The 20,097-nt window shown below is 37.3% G+C and overlaps 1 protein-coding gene across 4 annotated transcripts; it reads left to right on the top strand.

The window, feature by feature from the left end:
• Positions 1-12,300: 12,300 nt before the first annotated feature.
• Positions 12,301-20,095, top strand: tbxas1 (thromboxane A synthase 1 (platelet)). Of its 4 annotated transcripts, none has more exons than XM_062420229.1 (14): positions 12,301-12,339; positions 13,248-13,404; positions 13,805-13,898; positions 14,406-14,458; positions 14,587-14,683; positions 14,830-14,946; positions 15,206-15,294; positions 15,374-15,522; positions 16,416-16,546; positions 16,701-17,054; positions 17,211-17,299; positions 17,483-17,620; positions 18,201-18,363; positions 18,672-20,095. In XM_062420229.1, the coding sequence occupies exons 2-14, from the start codon at positions 13,304-13,306 to the stop codon at positions 18,756-18,758; spliced, it is 1,662 nt and encodes a 553-aa protein (XP_062276213.1). In that variant the 5' UTR covers positions 12,301-12,339; positions 13,248-13,303; the 3' UTR covers positions 18,759-20,095. The 4 variants fall into 4 exon arrangements, with proteins under 4 accessions (XP_062276213.1, XP_062276212.1, XP_062276214.1 ...); XM_062420228.1 differs by having other exon boundaries at positions 12,302-12,339; positions 13,254-13,404; XM_062420230.1 differs by having other exon boundaries at positions 12,319-12,351; positions 13,254-13,404.
• Positions 20,096-20,097: the final 2 nt, after the last annotated feature.

Raw genomic sequence — 20,097 nt, forward strand, 5'->3', positions numbered from 1 at the left:
CTTATGTAAAGTTCATTTATTTGAATATCAGCAAAAAACAATTAACTCAAAAACATAATTCTGTTAAAATATGGTTTGGATGAAAGAAGCATGGACTTTGCTAGTGATGTAAACCTGCCTTTTACCTGTCATGACATCGCAGTAACAAAAAACGACAAAGATAAATATCATTGCTCTTACACAAGAACATTAACATGGTTTATGCACTGAATCTTGGGTATTTATTTTACCTGATTGGTGAAACCCCCCAAGCCCAAACACAGGACAGATGCTGCAGATCTTTTGTAAGATGTATCAGCCCTGTTGCCATGCCTTGACTAATGGTCAATAAAGCAGCAATTATAGATGTTTTTTTCTTCATGTTGGTCAAAATTCCACACATATTAGTGATTTATAGTGAGAAGATGCTAATCTTGGTTACATTTTTATCTCATGTACTTGTCAAATATAGCTAGCTTGGTTGTTTTTACTTATAGTAATAAGATAGCTATAATATAGCTTTTATGTTTATCATGTCAGATTTTTCCCCCTCAGACTTTTCCAAATTTCTCCCGAGGAAGTTCCATCTGCGTTTAGCAGACATAACACAAAGGCAGAGCTGAGCTAATAATGAAAATATCCAATTAATCCCACAAGGCCAGAAAAGCATAATCACAAGCACCAGATTTTCACTGTGGGGTGAGCAGTTTGCTGTGGGGAAGACAGACGGACGAAACATGTTTGCAGACAACTAGCTTATCGTCCAAGCAGCGAGGCAAAAGTCGCCGTCTTGGCAGCCTGTCTGAGTGGCTGCTGTCTGTGTGGTTCAATAATATGGCCGTTCTGATGCATCTTGTAAACATGAATGGATATAATATAAACAGGACAGGAATACTTACCATTACGAAGCCAACCCTTGTTTGCCAAAGAAACCAGCCTTAATTTGGCCGCCTTTTAGTAAGTCCCATATACTTTTTAAGTCTTATGTTCACTAGCCAGTTGCTAACTTTTTTAGTCTGCGTTATGTGATGGGCAAGCAGGATATGATGAGCCAGCACTTTTTCAGCCTGGTACATCTGACGCTGATGAGATTGATCAGGGTGAACCAAAACAGTAAAGCTGCAGCCTTAAAACCAAAACAAGATGCCAAAAAGCTAAAGATACTAAAAAACTTCATGGAATGGAGGAGAGCTCCAGTCAAGTGATAATTATCTGTGGGTTTTTCACTATTAGTGACACCTCTCACATGACACTTTTGTCATTTGATTTATCGTTATGATAAAAATATTTACAAAAGCAGCTTTAAACATCTAGCTTCAGTCTAATCTCTGCCTCTTTTGCATCTCCCTTTTGTTTTGTATCATAGACTTGTGGCTCTCTGTGTATTTTTCCATGCATATTATAAACCCCACACTTTTTAGTTGTTTACAGTAATGACTGTCCAGCTACCTCCATGTACACTTTTCAGAACAAGACCCCCTGCTTGTCTAGCAGGGACACCCCACTGCTTTGGGGCTCCTGCTCTCTTTCATGTAACTCAGAGTGGGAATGTATGATAGCTGCTAATAGAGCAACTATTTTACTTGTTTTTCTGTTGATATAATGAAAACAATGTTTTCCAGAGCTGTCTCATGTGATCAAATATAAATATCATCTAATACTATCAGTACCATACCATATAAATGCATTTATTCTAAATATTTTGAGTAAATGCATCTCTGATTTCTGGCTTTACCCACTTACAATTTCTGTCCGTGTCCTAAACAGAACAAAGGGGACACTCTATTTTAGCCTTCAGGTGATGGTTATTCATTATCCATGTCATTTCTGCCCCGAACCATCCCTATGATCCTCGCTCTACTGTATATAAATGTGCGGCTGAGAAGAAAGGCAGCTGATGGATGTATACCGCAGCCATCAGCTGCCTCCGCTAACACCGTAATTGAAATGGTAATTTTCTGATACAGGATGATGACCTCTGTTCAGCCAGAATCCAAGGCCTTATTGGATAATGAACAGGGAGAGAATTGTCCCATCAAAACCCATTGGTGGACTCACTCACAATGCAGTCCTAGAGTCTTCAGTCAGTGTGAATTTAGTTCTGCATCTTCCCTCCTCTCCGTTTCTCTCCTTTTCCTTTCCATATCAGTAAAGCCTTTGCTCTGATATGCTAATAGATTGTGAAAAGTCTTTCCTTAGATTCAGTATGTAAGACTTTCCACTATTTCCCTTCATGAGGACAGTGTGTGGGTGTAGCAGTGAATGTCTGAAAATGTATTTGCATAAATGGGTTTGACCGGTAACATGATCTATCCTTTTTTTATTTTCAAAATTCATTTATTATCCTGGAGCAAATCCCATCTTCTGTTCTTTGTTTCTGCTCCTCCCACTGCTTCTCTTTGGCATATGGCCTGATAGGCAAATGTGTTGTTATTTGCACTGTATGCCATACAGGTAGCTTTGTGTTTTTGTCATTCAAATCATTATCTTAATTGCTTTGCATTGCTTAGATGGCTTAAGGGTGGCTAGTTAGTGAACCTGAACAACAAATTCATAGTGACCATCTCATTTTTTCCAACTCAGCTTCTCTCTCTCTCTGGTCTCTCGCCAGACAATAACACAATCTACCCCCCAGTTCCCAACATACACACACACACACACACACACACACACACACACACACACACACACACACACACACACACACACACACACACACACACACACACACACACACACACACACACACACACACACACCTTTAGCAATTACTTAAACTAATTAACAATTTGGCCAACGGAATAATTACCTCTAGTAAAATAGAGAGGCATGCTTGAGTGTTTAGTTCTTTCTTTCTTTTGCTCTCATACTGGCAGGCTAAGTTAAACACATTTTCTAGCTGATTTTTTGACCATTTGAGTGTGGTGTGTAATTACTTTAGATATGGTAAAGTCGTTAGTAAACAGTTGCTCATTTACACATCCAGTATTGTAATTTGTAAAGGGACTAATGTATGCAGTCATTTGATCCATTGTTATTATAAAAATATTGATTAGAGCCTCATAATCTCATTGTAGTCAGGTTTATTATCACAGTGACATCTCATTGTCTAAAGCCTACATTTAATCCCATATAAGATAAAAAAGGTTTTTCATTTGTACGTTCTGTGCTGTTGTGTCTGACTATAGCAATATAATGCAAACTGACAGTCAATCTGACAGTTAACTACATGCAAATACATATTTTTTCAACAATTAGCCAAAGTTCTTTATCATAACATACATGCATCTTTATCAGTACCTATATGTAACTGTGTCTAAGGTGAAACTACAGTATATGGATGAGAGAGAAGAAATCTAAAGAGACCTGTGATCCTGTGTGATGCTGCTCTGCTTTACTATGCACTGCGTGTGTCCAGTCTCTGCCTCCACCCATCTCTCAGCAGGCCTCATTCAAATAGGATGTAATATAATGTAAATAAGCCAGGATGAGACTACAGCGGGAGGAAGCCAGGAAGGCACCGACTGGAAAGGGAGGCAGGACAAAGCAACATAGAGGCCTGAACACAAAGACAAATCAGGCATAAAAGGCAAGGCCACCACAGCTGACATTTGCACAGTAATTGGTTGTTTTTGTCTCCATCAAATGGGCTCTGCTAATGAATGGAATGGAAATAAAATAGAAATAAGGACACCTCTGCTCTTTAGGAGGCTGACCACTGATAAGAGATTGCACTGCACACCAAGCTTTTTTCTTTTTTAAAAACGCCTTCATTACTTAACCTCATTTCACAGAGGAGAGGCTAATATAAGCATAATATAAGCAGAGGCTGTTTAACGTTCTGGCCTGCCGAAGCAGGAATGTCCCTTGAAGTTTATGGAGAGCTCCTTTGAATACAGCATGTTAAAGGAATTTCTGTGAATTTTCAACGCATCATTGCATTTGTGGTTAATGCTTTTCGACATTATTTGACATGTCGTCTGGTGGTTAACGTTTATTTTGAGGTAATTGCTTCTGAAAGCAGGGTGGTAGGGATTTCATTAGATCTCTTGCCCCTGTCTCACAGCAAACATTTTACCTGGACTCATTAAGCATCAGAGAGACTGTTCTGCCATCATTCAAGCTGTTACAGTGCCAAGGTCGGCCCTCTCTGAATAACCTGCCAAGTTAAGAGTTCTTTTTCTCTAATGCCCTAAAAATTTCCTCTCCTTTGGTGGTGTATATTTGTCTTTAAACTGAGTATTTAGTGGTTTCTCCAGGCCCTTTATAGGACTGTACAGCAAAGTCAAAGGATAAAAAATCAATTTCTTAAGAGCTTAAATGCTATCCCATTAACAATCTCTTTTGGTTCTCTTTACTAAAGATCACTGGCCATATTCAGAAAACACTGTAAAGTTAAAAGTAGCCCTTAAATGGCCGAGTTAGGAGAAAGTCCTAAAAATAAGTGGTGCGTCAGTCCAAAATGTAGGACGTTTTGGTCTAAGAGTAAAGTAGTTTAGTGCAAAAAGTAGCTCTTGAGTTTAAGCAGAACAGAGGACTCCAAACCTGCTCACAATGCTGCAGGCAATGTGCCTCATCATGTCACTGTTTTGGAAAAATGCAACCTTTCAAAAGCATACTTGAATGGCAGAAGAGTTAACAAGGATCTAATCAACTCACCAGCAAATCAAAACAATCCAATAACATTGAAGATACAGTTTGCACAACTCTCCAGTGACTCATACATAAAATACAGGTTTAAAAAATATACAGTTTGCAGCAGCTTTGAACTTGGATTATCTCATCTGTCTGTCACAAACCAAAAATGTGCTCTTAAGAAAGTTTGTTAAACAGAATGACTGAGTAAAATGTATACAGTTATCTGAATAACTCATCAAAAGATGCAGTTGTGCTGTAGATGTTTGTAGATGATTTATGAACAGCCGGTTTTCTCTTTTTTAATGTTTTTAAATGTTAGTGTTGTGTAGTGTTTTAATTTGGTGTTGCTTGTTGAATATATTGCATATTGCAGACTTTGTTAACACTCAAGCAGCTGTGGTTACATTGGACGCCAGTAAGCTTCTGATTCTATTGAATGGCCTTGTATATTTGAAAGTTTGAAGAGGTTTGGATTTGGGAAGATTCTTGTGGACTGGACTGAAATGATTTATCGCTCTCCTAAATCCTCTGTCATAACAATTAATATCTCTATTTAGTCTATATCAGTCTATATCGAGCATGGCCGAATCTACCATAAAGGCCCAGAGGCCAATCCTTTACAGTTGTTGTTCCTACTCACTGTTTTTCTCTGAAAGTAAGTTGGTTAAACATAATACTACAATACACAAATCTGTTTTAAAACTTTTATATTTTCAAAAATGTTACTATTCATTTTATTGAAATTTAATTGAATCATAAAGTCTGAATAGAATACATGTAAAGTACATAAATATTCCATATTTCACCAATCCCATAATGACTTTCAAACCATTTTTTTGGTTTTTAAATGTGCAGAAAAAGCTGCACAAAAATTACAAAGAGTGTAGAAAAAGTGCAAACCAAGAAAAACAAAACAAAAGAACAAAAACAATTAAATTTGTTAGAAGGTACTGATAAACTAAAACACAGCACAGAATATTGGAGGACTTTACCCCTATCTATGATTGGCAGAGTAAATGCCATTAAGATGGTATTTCTAGCTAAATGTTTAAACTGACCACGATTGACTTTTTTAAGACGCTAGTTACCCATTTTAGAATTTATTTGGGGTTATAAAAACATATACTATCAAAAAAAAAACAACATCTATGGAGAAACACAACAAGTATTTCTCCATAGACCACCACTGTTAAAGACTGCATACCTTGACTCATTTTTTAATACATTTTTGATCCATGGACGTTTTATATTCGTAAAAGCTACACACAACAAAAATATAGAGCTATAAATGATAATACTCATGGATGCTGCATCTGCTATCAAGTCACAGTTTTGTTGTCAGAAACTCATCGAAGATTCTTACTCGAGTTAAACATATCTGCAAAGTCCCTAGTGTTTCGATCTATACACACCATTTTGCCGCAACCACACCTGTATTCCATCCATTAACAAATTTGCTACATGGTGTGTAAAAGGGCTTAAGTGCTTAAGTTAAAGGACTTCTACTTAGACAAGTTTGGTCAATTAAGCTTAAAGTACAATCTACCTCACTCTAATTTTATGAAGGAACATATTCCCCCATTTTGAGTCCTCTTCTGAGAGACACACTCTTTTGGAACTGCTCTCTCTCTTTTGCAGAGTAAGAAGCTTATCACTAAATTTGTGGATGCCTGTCAACTGTATTAAGAAGGCTTGAGAGAGGGAAATCAATTCTGTGTTGCCTGGTAAAATATGGAAGACTGCCCTTTCCCCTATTGTTCAATAAACATCAGACACAGGTTAATTCAGTTCAAACTAATTCACCGTTTTCATTATTCTAAGGTCATTTTACATACATTTTACCCCTCTGTGTCTTCAATCTATGATAATCTAAATCTAATGATGGTAAATTGTTGTATTTATTTTGGGTCTGTCCACTAATTCATCCATTTTGGTCAAGTTTGTTTTGTTTTTTGTTTTTGTTTTGTTTACCACACGACTTTCTCTTTCCTGACAGGGGCTTTCTTTGGATGTTCAGAGGACTCTTTATTTCTCCTTTCACACAGTCAGACAGCTTTATTGATGGACATGGTTCTAGCACAAAAACGTATTGTCAAACCCTGGAAGACCCCAGTGCTCCAGGCACAGGCTGCAGCAACTGATTTTGGTTATCCACATGGATTTAATCATTTAAAACATCAACATAATTGGGTCCCTTTTTGCAATATCAGGACTCAATTTGACTGTATTCTGTATTCGAATTTATATGTGCATTTATATACTCCTATCATTGACAGTCTGTAATCAACAATCACATACGGATGATATGTACTGTTATGGGTTTTTGTATCCCTGACATATGGTCCCACACAACTTGACACAATTGGACACAACTTCTCTCCCCCGGTGTGTGTATGTCAATAAGAATAATACTCAAACAATATTTAGGCATACATGCCTACTGTGCAGTATGTGCACCAGTGACTGGGCATAATCTCTGCAATATTGCTTTCAGACCACATTTAGCCATACGTCAAACTTTGACACTCAGTGGCTTTCGGCAGTCTGAGTGGAAGTGGGTTGGCAGAGGTGGAGGAGGAGGAGGGGTCTTCATCATGTTTCATTTTAGGCTCCCAGTGCCCTCTGGCGGTCTTCATAGCAGGCATTACCCCACTCCTTATTTATTCCTCAGCTTGTCTCTCCATTAATAGCTTAGTGCCGCTCCAGCTCCCATTGTTATTCCTGCGTGGCTGCATTGCTGCGCAAGGATGTCGCATGTTTATCAGACCAGAAATATTGTGCATCATTGCTTTATGAGAATGAACTTTGAAAGAAGACCGCCTTTGAATCCAGATGTCCTCTTTTATTCTGTAACTTTCTTTATATTTGTCGATCTCTGTGACTTTCTCTCTGTTCCTTTATGATCTTGTGGAAAAGCTCAATCATTGAGGGCAATTGGTAAACAGCAGAACACTGTTCAACTGATTCTGTTAAATATGAAGTGTGCATTATTGTTGGAGCTGATGTGCACAGTTCAGTGCACAGACTTGATGGACCTTGCTTCTTTATACAGAAAGATGTTGATTGAAGTACATGTCACATGTACGCATACACACACACATTACAAAGTTGTGGAGTCAGCTTTGTTTAACACCTCAAAGGATTTGGATAAGTCATTGTTATTGCATAATTAGGACACTATGTCATCAGAATTCATGTAGCTCCGTTGCCCTGATGATCTCTCACTTTTCCTGGAAGTGAAACACGAGAATAGATACTCTGCACACTAGTAGAACATTGCAAGAATAGGATTGCTTGCTGACTTTGATTTGCATTAAAAGCACAGATTTTATTTCAAATGTGAAAATGTAAGTGAAAAATGAAGTAAAACGTGCTTGAAATGAGCTGTTACTCTAACCAAAAATTGCATTATATTATATTGTGCAGACACTAATGGAACAGCTCATCTTTTTTCAGTCTGTGTAGTACACGTCAGCATACTTCACATTGTTTTTAATAATCCATGTGTTTGAACAGGGAGTCCAGCAAACCATTATTCCATTATTCTTTGCCAAAATGATTGCAGTGACATAAACTAGCTTGTTTTTTCTTACTGAGGAAAACTGATTCAAATTACTATTGACAAAACGTTTTAAACATTTATTTCAGTAGTACACTTTTGTTTGGTTTGTTCAAAGGTGAGCTCTTTATTCAGGTTGAGCTATTATTCATCATTTGTGTATTAAATGTCTTTTTGTAAACAATGCTTCTGAGACTGTGGTTAGTTATTTATACCCATGTTTAAAGATCATCAGTACATCATGTTGTGAGTGAGTGCTCTCTACAGGCCACATAAGGAACTGCAATAGGCAGCCTTGCAAGTTTATTATTGTTGGACTGAAGGCTGGAACCCTTCCTTCCTCCAAACTATAGCAACATTGTCACACTGGTGTCTTTATCTGACACTGTTTGTACCAACAACCACGAACATGACTTTTAAATTGACTTATAGGGTCTGCATAAAGCAAGTGTGGTTAAAATTCTTGTACATCATCCACCTGTTACACTAGTATTATGTCTTACCGTTATTGTTCATCCATATTAAAGTAAACAAAATATGATGTAATGGGATTTTAGGCTTAAATCTGTTGGGACATGGTTACATATCAACTGTGTCAAGAATGTTTAAAATATTTTTAGTCTATGTTTGAAGCAAATGGTGTTCAGGTACTTCTTTATTAAGGTTATGTCATTATGGGAAAATGGAATGGAAATGGAAGGTGAAACATGCTATGAAAAAGAGCATATAAGTGTATGAGTTAGAGAGACTGAAACAGAAGATGATCATGATGAATAGTGATGTATTGAGAGAAGGATATATCTACCATTGTCTGTGTATCCGGTGATGCTTTGATATGTTAATGAAGCTTTCATTCTGAATATGGTGATCTCTTTGTTACTGTGATTTAATACGCTGTGTATGAGAACTGTGATTTACAATACATATCAAACATGGTACAAGTAGCTGTATGTGCCTTACATATATTGTATATCATATTATATTATATTATTATAATATGAATTATATATTATTATGTACCAGTATGTATATAAAATTGTACATACTTATGTTACCCTCAATTGACATCTTCATAGCTATATTTAGGTGCAACTGGTCGACTATTTAAGACGTCTTAAATTAAAATGGCATGACTGAGAATAACAGAACACAAAATCATTTTAGATGTCTGATGTCAAACCAGTCAAAAAAAAAGGGGAGGGGGGAGTAAACAGTAGGTTTTGTAGCCGTCTTATGCTAACTGTTGACTATCTGGCTCTTCAGATCATATTGGGTGTGCTGAGAGCGGTTCAGTGTATTCAGCGGACTGTTGTGGTTCCAGGGTTTTCTTGAGATGATTGGTTGACTGACATCCACTATCAAAGACACAGGAAGAAGTTGGGTGTTGAGTCTTGATATGGCTCAGGCTTGCTGGATGCACTGGATCTGGGGAAGTGCTCAAGTCTCACCTTTCACAAGAAATAAAACATCATCTTTAATGGACAGTTGGTTCAGTAGTGTGATGGACAGCCATCCTCTCAAAAGTGCATTCTTGCAAAAAGGGTGTCTTCAGACTTCTTTATTTCTCTCACTCACTCTTGCTACAGTTCAGTGAAGCAGTGGTTCTCTGGATCAGAGTTGACCAGGTGCTTTATGCTTTCAAGGAAGGAGACTTGGTGATCATTTCATCCATGGATGGGGCAGTGATGTACAGCGTCATCCAGCCTGATGGTGGAGAGGCTATGTACAGTCATCTATACCGTACTTAAAAAAGGAAGGTAAATAATCATAAAACACTAAATTCGTGATGATAAAACTTGTAGAAGACTTTTGTTAATGTTGTTATTAATAATTAACATACCTCTGTCAGATATAGGCATACTGTATATACCCTAGTAAAAAAAAAAGTATAACAGAGTTAAAAAAAAAACCCCGCAAATCTTACATAACTGCCAAAAAGATTTGCTTTTGTAAATATTGTGATTGATTAATATCTTACCTGTGTCTGGTTCAACATTCTACAGTAAAAAGTAAAAGAAAACAAACAAAAGTGAGTAACATATGTAACTAAAATATGAAATTAGTATAAGACACTCAAAAGACAATTCCATGGAAATGGAAAACAAATACATAAAATGTACAACAGAGTGAGTGACATAAATATCCACTAATATATAAAATAAGCAATAAGAAAAGACTTACAGGAGACTTTGGTTAAAATTGTTATAGTTTATTGCCTTTACCTGTGACTTACAGCCATCTTCACAGTCAAACAAAAACATCAAAGCACAACAACAAAGTACAAAATCACAAAATAATTGATGAAAATACATACAGAATAATGTTATTAATAAGTTATCTATAGGAAAATGAATAAAGTCAAACTACAAAAGTAAGATATATAGTTTTAAAAGGTGACAAAACCCCAAAAGATACAACTAATAAGTAAATGATTAAATAACTGATGAAAAAGATTATTGTTAACATTGTTATTCATTTTCTTTCTTATTGAATATGTGGGACTAAAAGTATTAATGAAAACATCATATGTACACACAATATCATAGAATTATAGAGTGTAAATGTGCCTTAATGCATTAGCAATATATGGTCATTTTATTTCCATAAGATGCTGATATTCATATTTCTCCCACATATTGTGATTGTTAAATGGTTCTTCGTTAATTGCATGAACTTCACTTACCTACATACAAATCTACCCCTCAACTTGCCTGCCTATGTAAATATTGTTCATCCCATGTACATGCACTTACCTTACTTACCCTTAGCTTCCGACCAGCTCGGCCTCTTGACGATAACGTCCCAGTGTTGCCTCCAACTCCAGCTTGTGTTGAGGATGAGGCCAGAAATAGAAGGTTTTGGCTCCTCAGAGATTTCTTTTTCCTTGCAGTCTTTTTAAGAACTCCTCGTTCTCTTTGCTGCTCCTCTTTGTGGAGATGAGGCCAGAAGTTGAGGGAGTTGGTTCTTCAGTGCTTTCTGCCTCCCTGAAGTCCTCTCAGAACTCCTCTTTGGCCTCTTCACACTTAACCGTTCCCAATTCTCTTCCCTGCTCCTGTTTGTGGAGGGGATGAGGTCAGAAGTTGAGGCAGTTGGCTCCTCACAGATTTCTTCCTCATTGAAGCCCTCCACAGACCTCGTCCTCGGCCTCTTGGTACTTCATCTCCCACTTGTCTTCCGTGATTCTTTCTTCTAAACACACTGAAATGCTCAGAATTAAAATAGTAGAACAGTGTACAAATTGACAAAACTGCAGCTTTAACTTGACTGCATGACTGATAGTATACCAATTTCATTAGTAATGATCTAGCTAATTCTCATTTAGAATGTAACTCAAATGTAAATGTCTTCCCCTTACCTCATGATTCCAGTGTTGTTGCTGCTCTTTAATGACATTTTTCCACACAGTGCCCTTCCCCTCTGACTTTGAGTTTAAATGAATGCCTGTGTTTCCATTTCTAACAGTTTGTTTGGCTGGTTTGTCCACTCTTTCATTATCCACAATCCTATGGGTGCTGGAATGCAAAGGAATGTGATCCTCTCACTAAATTACAGCTTTTACAGATTTAACAAAGACATGATAGGCTATCTCTGCTGTTGTGATCAAATGTTTTTATTCATTTATTCTATACACTGAATCTGACTAAATCTGGCACGGTTTTTCTTCATATATTGCTGTTAAATATTATTATTAATATCCGTAGTGATAATATCCTTGTGTCATTTTTCAAGCACAAAGCAGACATCACACTTGGGTTCAAATTTCAAAGTATGTTTTTTTGTTGTCATGCACCTATGTAGCCCTGCCATTAAGCAATATTTTATTTGTTTTGTATTTTAATACACTTGACATATATTTATATCGTTAACATTATTAGAAGTAGTATTATTCGTACTTCTTTTTTTCACACACACTTACACATGGTATATGTGTGCTCCGTGTGCACTTGTAACTCTGCTTTGTTTTTTGTGGGGGTGTATTTCTGCCCTTTTTTTCCTCCCTCTTTCAATATTTGAATTAACTGTGGTAAAGTCGTGCTGGGTGCAATACTCTCTAAACCCGCCGGCACAGTAGATGGCGGTATGTAGCTGAATTCTCTCAGGATTGCGACCAGATTATAAAACGAAGAAGATTTCATAACATTTATTATGAGACCAAAGAAAAGGTAGGCTATGAGGTAAATGTACATTTATGGTATATTCACTTTCATTTTTTTGTCAAATTTGGACCACAGCTGTGCGTATATCTTTCTCCAAATGTAAACATGACGTTGGATATGTGGACATGAAAATGTTACACGACGTACAAAAGAGAAATGACAGTAGACAGCCTGTTAGATGTTGTTGCTATTAGCCTAGCAGTAGCACCTCATATGACCTGTGACGTTGGGTAAGCACTGTATGTCACCATAAACAAAAGTCAACAAAGGTCCCGGTCAAACTGAAGTTGGACTGTCTTTACCTTTTTTACTGGGACTTATTTCCCAGTGAAACAATATTTGAGCGATGTACAGTTATGACAGGCATTTAAATGACATTCCTCATATTTGATTGGACATCTGCAAAATAGGCGGGGCTTACTTTGTTTTAGGATGGAGAAAGTGGTCATAGTCCAAAAAGAGATGCTACTATGATATGTCTCATCCCTTTAAAGAGGTACAGTATATAGCATGACATTTAAAATGTAGTCTTTTGGTCATGATATGTGTTTTAATTTTTGACCAAATACCTCGATATTGACATTGGGACAATATTCAAGGGATGACTATTGATGCAAAACACAGTGAGATTTTTAGTAAATAATCATCATTAATGTGAATATAGTGACTAAGTAAGGCAAATAATAGAATAGCTAGAACAGTCTGTAATGCAGCCTCTAAATCTTGGAAAAGACAACACTTATGCAATATGACAATATTATGATATCCAAAAGCTAAGAATACATCAAGACTTCTGTCATGTATTGATATAATATTGATATAACCCAGCTCTACTTGTAGTGATAAGTAAGGTGTCAAAATCACATATTCAGTTGCATAAAGCCCTAATCTTTTCCTGTCTCGTTCTATTCCAGATGCAGTGACGCAGTACCTCTGGTAGAGAATTGAGCAGTGTTTGCTTTTTACCATCATGGAGGCTTTAGTTGACATGTTAAATGTATTCCACGTGAAGGCCAGTGGACTTCCTGTGACACTCAGCCTCTTCCTCATTTTTCTGGGTCTTCTGTACTGGTGAGAAAATGCTTTTAATCCATGTCTGTGTATGATGTACTGCTGCTGTAGAAATTCACTCTAAGTCATGTAACTGACAAGTAACATAAATGAAAAATATCCATGGTATAGAAAGTGAAATAGAAATGATGAGCTTGAGGAAAGTCAAAATACATTCATAATTGTTACAGTTTGGTAAATTATACATGCAGTGTAAGCTTTAGTTCTCTGACAAACTCAAAAATGCTGTGTGCTTGAAACACTGCCCTTTATAAATTAAAAGGTTGAAAATAAGATTGTTAAACTTTTTGGAAATTCAACACACCCTTTACAGATATTTATATGCGGTAGCAGTGTTGTGTTTTATTGTATTTTCCTTTAGTCATCACTTATCAGCACACCTCTGTGCTCTTTCTTTTAGGTATTCAATCCATCCTTTTTCAGTCCTCTCTCGATGTGGCATCAGACATCCAAAGCCAGTACCATTCTATGGTAACATGTTCATGTTTCGACAGGTAAGATATGACAGAGAAAGATTTGACACACTGTAATCTCTAACATCTGCTGGATTTTGTGTCAAACTGAGATTTTCCACTGCTTCTCTAGCCTTTTGTCTTTATCTTACACCACCTCCAAATTCCATTCATTTTAAATTCACCTTTGATTTGGTCTATGTTCAGTGTTTCAAGCTAAATGGTTAGGGCACCCTCTATAGAAACTTTCAATATGTTAAACATTAGGCAGGTCTGTTTAGTAGTACAGTATCTGGAAAATCAGCAGGTGTCAGTGTCTCCCCCTTGAGGGGTGACAATTCAGCTGCAGCCTCAGTCAGCAGGGCTTCACTGCAATTGTGACTGCTCCTGCTGGCAAATCACATTTTCTGCATTAAGAAAACAACAACACACATGCCTCCCTTAATTTGTTTCAGTTCCAGTGTTGTAATTATTTAATTCTTAAAGAGCTTCACTAATTGCTTTCTGTTTCTAATTTGTTCGGATGTTGGTCTTTAATGTTGTTTTCAGGGTTTTTTCAACCCTATCAGTGATCTCATAAAAACACACGGCAGAGTTTGTGGGTAAGTAAAACAAGCAATTCTTTCTATATCAGTGTTTGATGAAATGAACACTTTGTACGTAGAAACCTGTTTTAAAAGCATTAAGATTGTTGTTTGATGTGACTGTGGCTCCACTTGGTGTATTTTAGGTATTATTTGGGCCGGAGACCAGTGGTGGTGGTGGCCGACCCTGACATGCTCAGACAAGTGATGGTCAAAGATTTCAGCAGCTTCCCAAACAGAATGGTGAGGACTTAACTAAAACTTGTCTAATAGAGGACAAACAGCTGCTTCATACATTTGATTTCCACTCTGTGCTGAATCCACTATGAAGTTTGTTGATGTAACATTAACAAATGTCAGTGCCTATACTCTCTTGCCCCTCTATATAGACTATTCGCTTCGCCACCAAACCCATGACTGACTGTCTACTCATGCTGAGGAATGAAAGGTGGAAGAGAGTCCGTAGTATCCTGACACCGTCCTTCAGTGCTGCCAAGATGAAGGAGGTGAGATAGGAATGCTCAGGTTGGTGGGTGCTGATCAGAGTCAGAGGATATGTATATTTTTCAATTAGAAAGGGCAGAATTAATGGTTATATGATACACCTCACAGTTACATCAGAGATTTTTTTTGTCAGGTAAGTTACCATCACGTATGGAGTGAAAAGAAGTGTGGAGCTGGCAGCAGTACTAACAGGACAGGTTTTGCATTTTTCTTTCCATCTGTGATTATAACAAGTGATGCTTTGTTTTGTATTTCCTGTAGATGGTTCCACTCATCAATACAGCCACCAGTGCCCTGATGAATAACTTGAACATCTATGCCGAGTCAGGGGAGGCCTTTGACATCCACAAGTAAATACAAACACACCAACAAATTGCACACACAGTCAACATACACAATCAAGATGACTTAGTTTTGTTCTGTTCTCAGGTGTTTTGGCTGCTTCACTATGGATGTTATCGCCAGTGTGGCATTTGCAACTCAGGTGGACTCTCAGAACAACCCAGATGACCCTTTTGTCAACCACGCTCAGATGTTCTTCTCCTTTAATTTCTTCAGGCCCATCATGATGGTTTTCAGTTAGTCAAATTTATTTGTTCATATTTATATATGTACATATAAAGTATGATGTTTGAAACATGCTACTATAGGAATGCTATGAAGGAAAAATAATTAATTGAATTAAGAAATAGACCAGAAATAGAAGGGAATACTATTCTCTTTTGCTTAGATTTAAGAGGAGTGTATCTGGGGTTCCCAAGTCATTCTTATTTGGATGATAAATGTGAAGAAAAATGAGCATTCTTTTTTTTTAAAAGCACATTGAGTCATGTGCTAGTGCAGGGGTTCCCAAACTTTTCCATGCCAAGGCCCCCTAAACAGCATTAGCCTCTGCCCGGGGACCCCCTTGGCAAACCCACTGACAAAATGTGGAGAGACTTTTAGAATGATTTCCTTATTTTTATTCAATATTCAATTATTATTTAAATTTTAGATTTCAAGAACAAAAAAATAAGATGTAATAACAAAAAAGGAATACAATCAAATAAAAAACATATATGACTCTAACCCTTCCTCACTTATTTATAAATAGATCAAAACCGCTTAAGAGTCTCTTTACAATGAAATATAAACATACAAACTACTATCATTTACCACAAAGAATTAAAAAAAACCCAAGAAACATTGATCAACGGTCAACAACAATCACCTCATGACGTCACGAATGACAATTTTATATTATAAGTTATATTTATAATAATGATTTTAAAATAATTCGAATATTTCTTTTATATTTCTTTTAAAAATATATTATTTTAATTTTTTTTTCATATTTGCACTTTTTTGTCATCTTCCCTCTGATTTCCTGAGGCCCCCCTAGCGCCCCCTGGCGGCCCCCCAGGGGGCCGCGGCCCCCACTTTGAAAACCACTGTGCTAGTGTATTAAACAAACTCTTGTTTTCATGTGCAGTTGCGTTTCCATTTATCATGGCTCCTCTGGCGAAATTCATCCCCAACAAAAGGCGAGACCAGATGAATCAGTTCTTCATCCGCAGCATTCAGATGATCATCAAACAGAGAGAGGAGCAGCCTGCTGAACAGGTGAATATTAATAATCTCAAACACAGTACAACCTAGAAATGTGTGTTAAATCTGTGATACTTCATTGAAATATTTCTATGGACCGCCCACAATTTCCTGCATGGATATACTTTCTGATATGTAGTTAATTTCTTATGTATGTTTCTATATATAGAGGCGTCGAGATTTCCTTCAGCTGATGTTGGATGCGCGGAGCAGCAGTGAGTCTGTGTCTGTGGAGCACTTTGACACAGCAAACCATACTGATGAGCCAGAACACAGGGACAAGCAGGCGCAGCCGTCAACCTCGAATCAGGATGACCGTCTTCACTCACAGGAGACACCCACCAGGCGTCCACAGAAAAAGACGATAACAGAAGACGAGATCGTTGGTCAGTCTTTCGTCTTCCTCCTGGCGGGCTACGAAACCAGCAGCAACACACTGGCCTTCACTTGCTATCTGCTGGCCCTTAACCCTGAATGTCAATGCAGAGTGCAGGAAGAGGTGGACGATTTCTTCACCAGACATGTAAGTATGTTGCCTTGTGGTTCATTATGATCTCATTATGATATTGAGTCACAGTAGAGAGTTGTAGGTTTACCTCATTTGAAGTTTCTTAAGTTTCTTTTACAAGTTTTAATACATTACTCTAAATGGGTTTTTTTGTTGTCTATTTCCTTGTAGGAGGCACCAAATTACACAAATGTCCAGGAGCTGAAGTATTTGGACATGGTTATAAGTGAAGCATTGCGCCTTTACCCTCCTGGATTCAGGTAAAGTAGTAACATTAACTGGGACATTGTCACTCGGTACAGTTCACTTTTTGTTATGATCACACTGGCTGACACTTCACAGGCATGATGAGAGTAGCATGCATGGAGTAAAAAATGAAAAATTAGTTGAGTTGTATATAACTTGCATGATCACCCTTTTCTGTGGCATTTTGTCCCACAAAGGTTTGCAAGAGACATCGACGATGACTGCGTGGTGAACGGCCAGTGTCTCCCTAAAGGAGCAACGCTGGAGATCCCAGCAGGCTTCCTCCACCGCGACCCAGAGTACTGGCCAGAGCCTGAGAAGTTCATCCCAGAAAGGTAGACGATCATGTTGTGAATTGTGTTTTTACTTTCAGCTGGATATGAGTTAAACCAGCTCAGAACAACACAAAAAAATCACCACATCACATGATTGATTTTTATGTGGATTAACATTACAAAATGGTATTGAATAGCTAACACATAATGACTGTTAAAACTGTTAGCTTGTGGTATCTAACTGTAATTGTTTTTGTCACGCTGACTGGTAAAAATAACTTTGTCCTTTGTCTACAGTACCATAAAAAAGTGGTGTTGCATCTGGTTTTGTTTTTTAAATGTTTGGTGTATACAATGATGTGGAATGAGCCTCATGCAACTTTCTCTTCTTGTTTCACCATTTAACACAGTATGTGAACTATGTCCCTGCAGTCCAGTGGTGAAAGCATTTCACATTAACATGTACAGTAAATGCTGTAGTACCATCTTGACACTTGACATATCCAACACTATTTTCAACAGCAGTAAAATCCTTGTATTGTACTAAAGCTAAATGCACTACAGTATTTAGACAATGACCTATTCTGATTTGCTGTAGTTTTTAATTCATCCGTAAATACAACTTGTGGTTGATCTGCAGATTCACACCAGAAGCCAAGGCCAGTAGACATCCATTTGTATACCTGCCATTTGGGGCTGGCCCCCGTAACTGTGTGGGAATGAGGCTCGCCCAACTGGAAATCAAAATGGCTCTAGTTAATCTGTTCCAGAGGTTCAGTGTTGTGGCCTGCTCTGAGACAAAGGTGGGTTGGAATGGATAAATGAACATTTAACAAAAACTGAGCAATGTCAAGTCGACTTTGACACTTTAAATGCTACAAAAAGCATCTGCATTATCTACTACAGATATTTTTGAGTCACAGAAACGATTTACACACTTACACACAAATATGCACTTATGGGTGTGACTAGTAACTTGCTGTAACTTGCCAAATTTAGCTAATAGAACTATGATGCGATAATGTGATCAAATTCACTATGTATATGTCAGCTAAATTAAAAGAAACATATGGAAGATGTTTCTTTCACATATGGGGCTTTTTTCTTTCAGGTTCCTCTTGAGTTGAAGTCGTCAAGCACTCTAGGACCTAAAAATGGCATATTTGTGAAAATCACAAGAAGAGACATGGAAGGTTAAGTGAATTCTCCACCAGATGATTCGACAATGAGTGTCGTCTCCTAGATCGTACAGGAAAGAAGAATGAGGAGCTACAAATCATCCTGCAGGTCTATATTTTCATAATGACACTCAATGTCATTATCTGCGGCTCACTATTAATGAATAACATTCTCTCCAGAGTTTACCTGAACAAATTAAAAGAAATGATAAGTTACTATACACAGTATACATCCATGTAGTGCCTTTATTTGATTGAGGGTGAGCTGGGAAGTGGACTGAAGATGAAGAATAGCACTGCTATGTTGTTATGATGACATTTGCACACAATTGTTGTTGGTTCAAGTGCTCTTCACCTGTCCAATCAGGCAGGTCTGCCTGACCTCTTAGATTGTTAGTGTGATAAAACAACAAGGAAGAGCGAGGGAGAACACAGAGAGAGGAGGGAACAAAGGAATAAGATTGCACTTTGCTTAAAATGAGCAACTCACAGACTCTTACCTCAGTATTTAGCAATATTGATCATTTTTAGCTTATTTAGGTAACCATTCATTGGTACAATGTTTTTTTATTACACTATAAGCAAGTAATTATTTTTACACTGTAGCATTTTTACACTGTAGCATTAAGTTTTAAAATTAATTTCTGCATTTAAAGGTTTAACTTGTCTTCTCAGTTTACTGCGGTTTGTGTAATACAGTGATGAAAAGGAAAAGAAAGTGAAATTAAACTGTTATGTAAAATCTAATAATAAAAATAATGACAAAACGAGCCTGTAGGGCTTGTTCAGCCAGACCTGAACCTGAAAGGTTGCACATTCCGTCACCAAATGGGCAGTCTGTTGTTTAACAAAGCTACTCGCTCTTTGTTGCTGCTTCCCATAGACTGACACAAAACCAGCATGTCCACACATGGGCTTGGTCTGTGTATGTCTGATCTCTACTGATATCTCCCTGCAGTTTGGTTTGTTCAAAAGATGATGCATGCAAGGAGCAGGTCAAACTGTTGTTTTCTGATACCTGATCCACTTATAATGTCATTTATGATTCTTTGCGCACAACATTTATACATTTATTGAAATTGGATGAAGGGCATTACGTGATTATTTGTCATGTGGTTAAGTAACTTTCATCTTAGTTTGAATTTTAGCTAATGACGGTGAGTGATTTTTGTTGAATACAATAGGAATTTTAATCTTGAATGTGAATGTGAGCAATTGTGATCAAAGGTAATTAAAGGCCTGTTTAAAAAGGTCTTCATTTAAAATGGGTCAAATGCCACTTGTGTGTAATTAAATATAATGTGAAATTTTTGTTGCATACATCATGAAAATAAAGTTAAATAAATACATAAACTACTT

The sequence above is a fragment of the Scomber scombrus genome, chromosome 6 (genome assembly GCF_963691925.1).
Source record: "Scomber scombrus chromosome 6, fScoSco1.1, whole genome shotgun sequence".
NCBI classification, from domain to species: domain Eukaryota; kingdom Metazoa; phylum Chordata; class Actinopteri; order Scombriformes; family Scombridae; genus Scomber; species Scomber scombrus.

What these genes read in the sequence shown, in the direction of transcription:
- tbxas1 (XM_062420229.1), top strand. Translation starts at nt 13,304, where the DNA reads ATGGAGGCTTTAGTTGACATGTTAAATGTATTCCACGTGAAGGCCAGT. An exon ending in ACACACGGCAGAGTTTGTGG is followed by an intron (nt 14,459 to 14,586) that starts GTAAGTAAAACA and finishes GGTGTATTTTAG; the next exon opens with GTATTATTTGGGCCGGAGAC. An exon ending in GCAGCTTCCCAAACAGAATG is followed by an intron (nt 14,684 to 14,829) that starts GTGAGGACTTAA and finishes CCCTCTATATAG; the next exon opens with ACTATTCGCTTCGCCACCAA.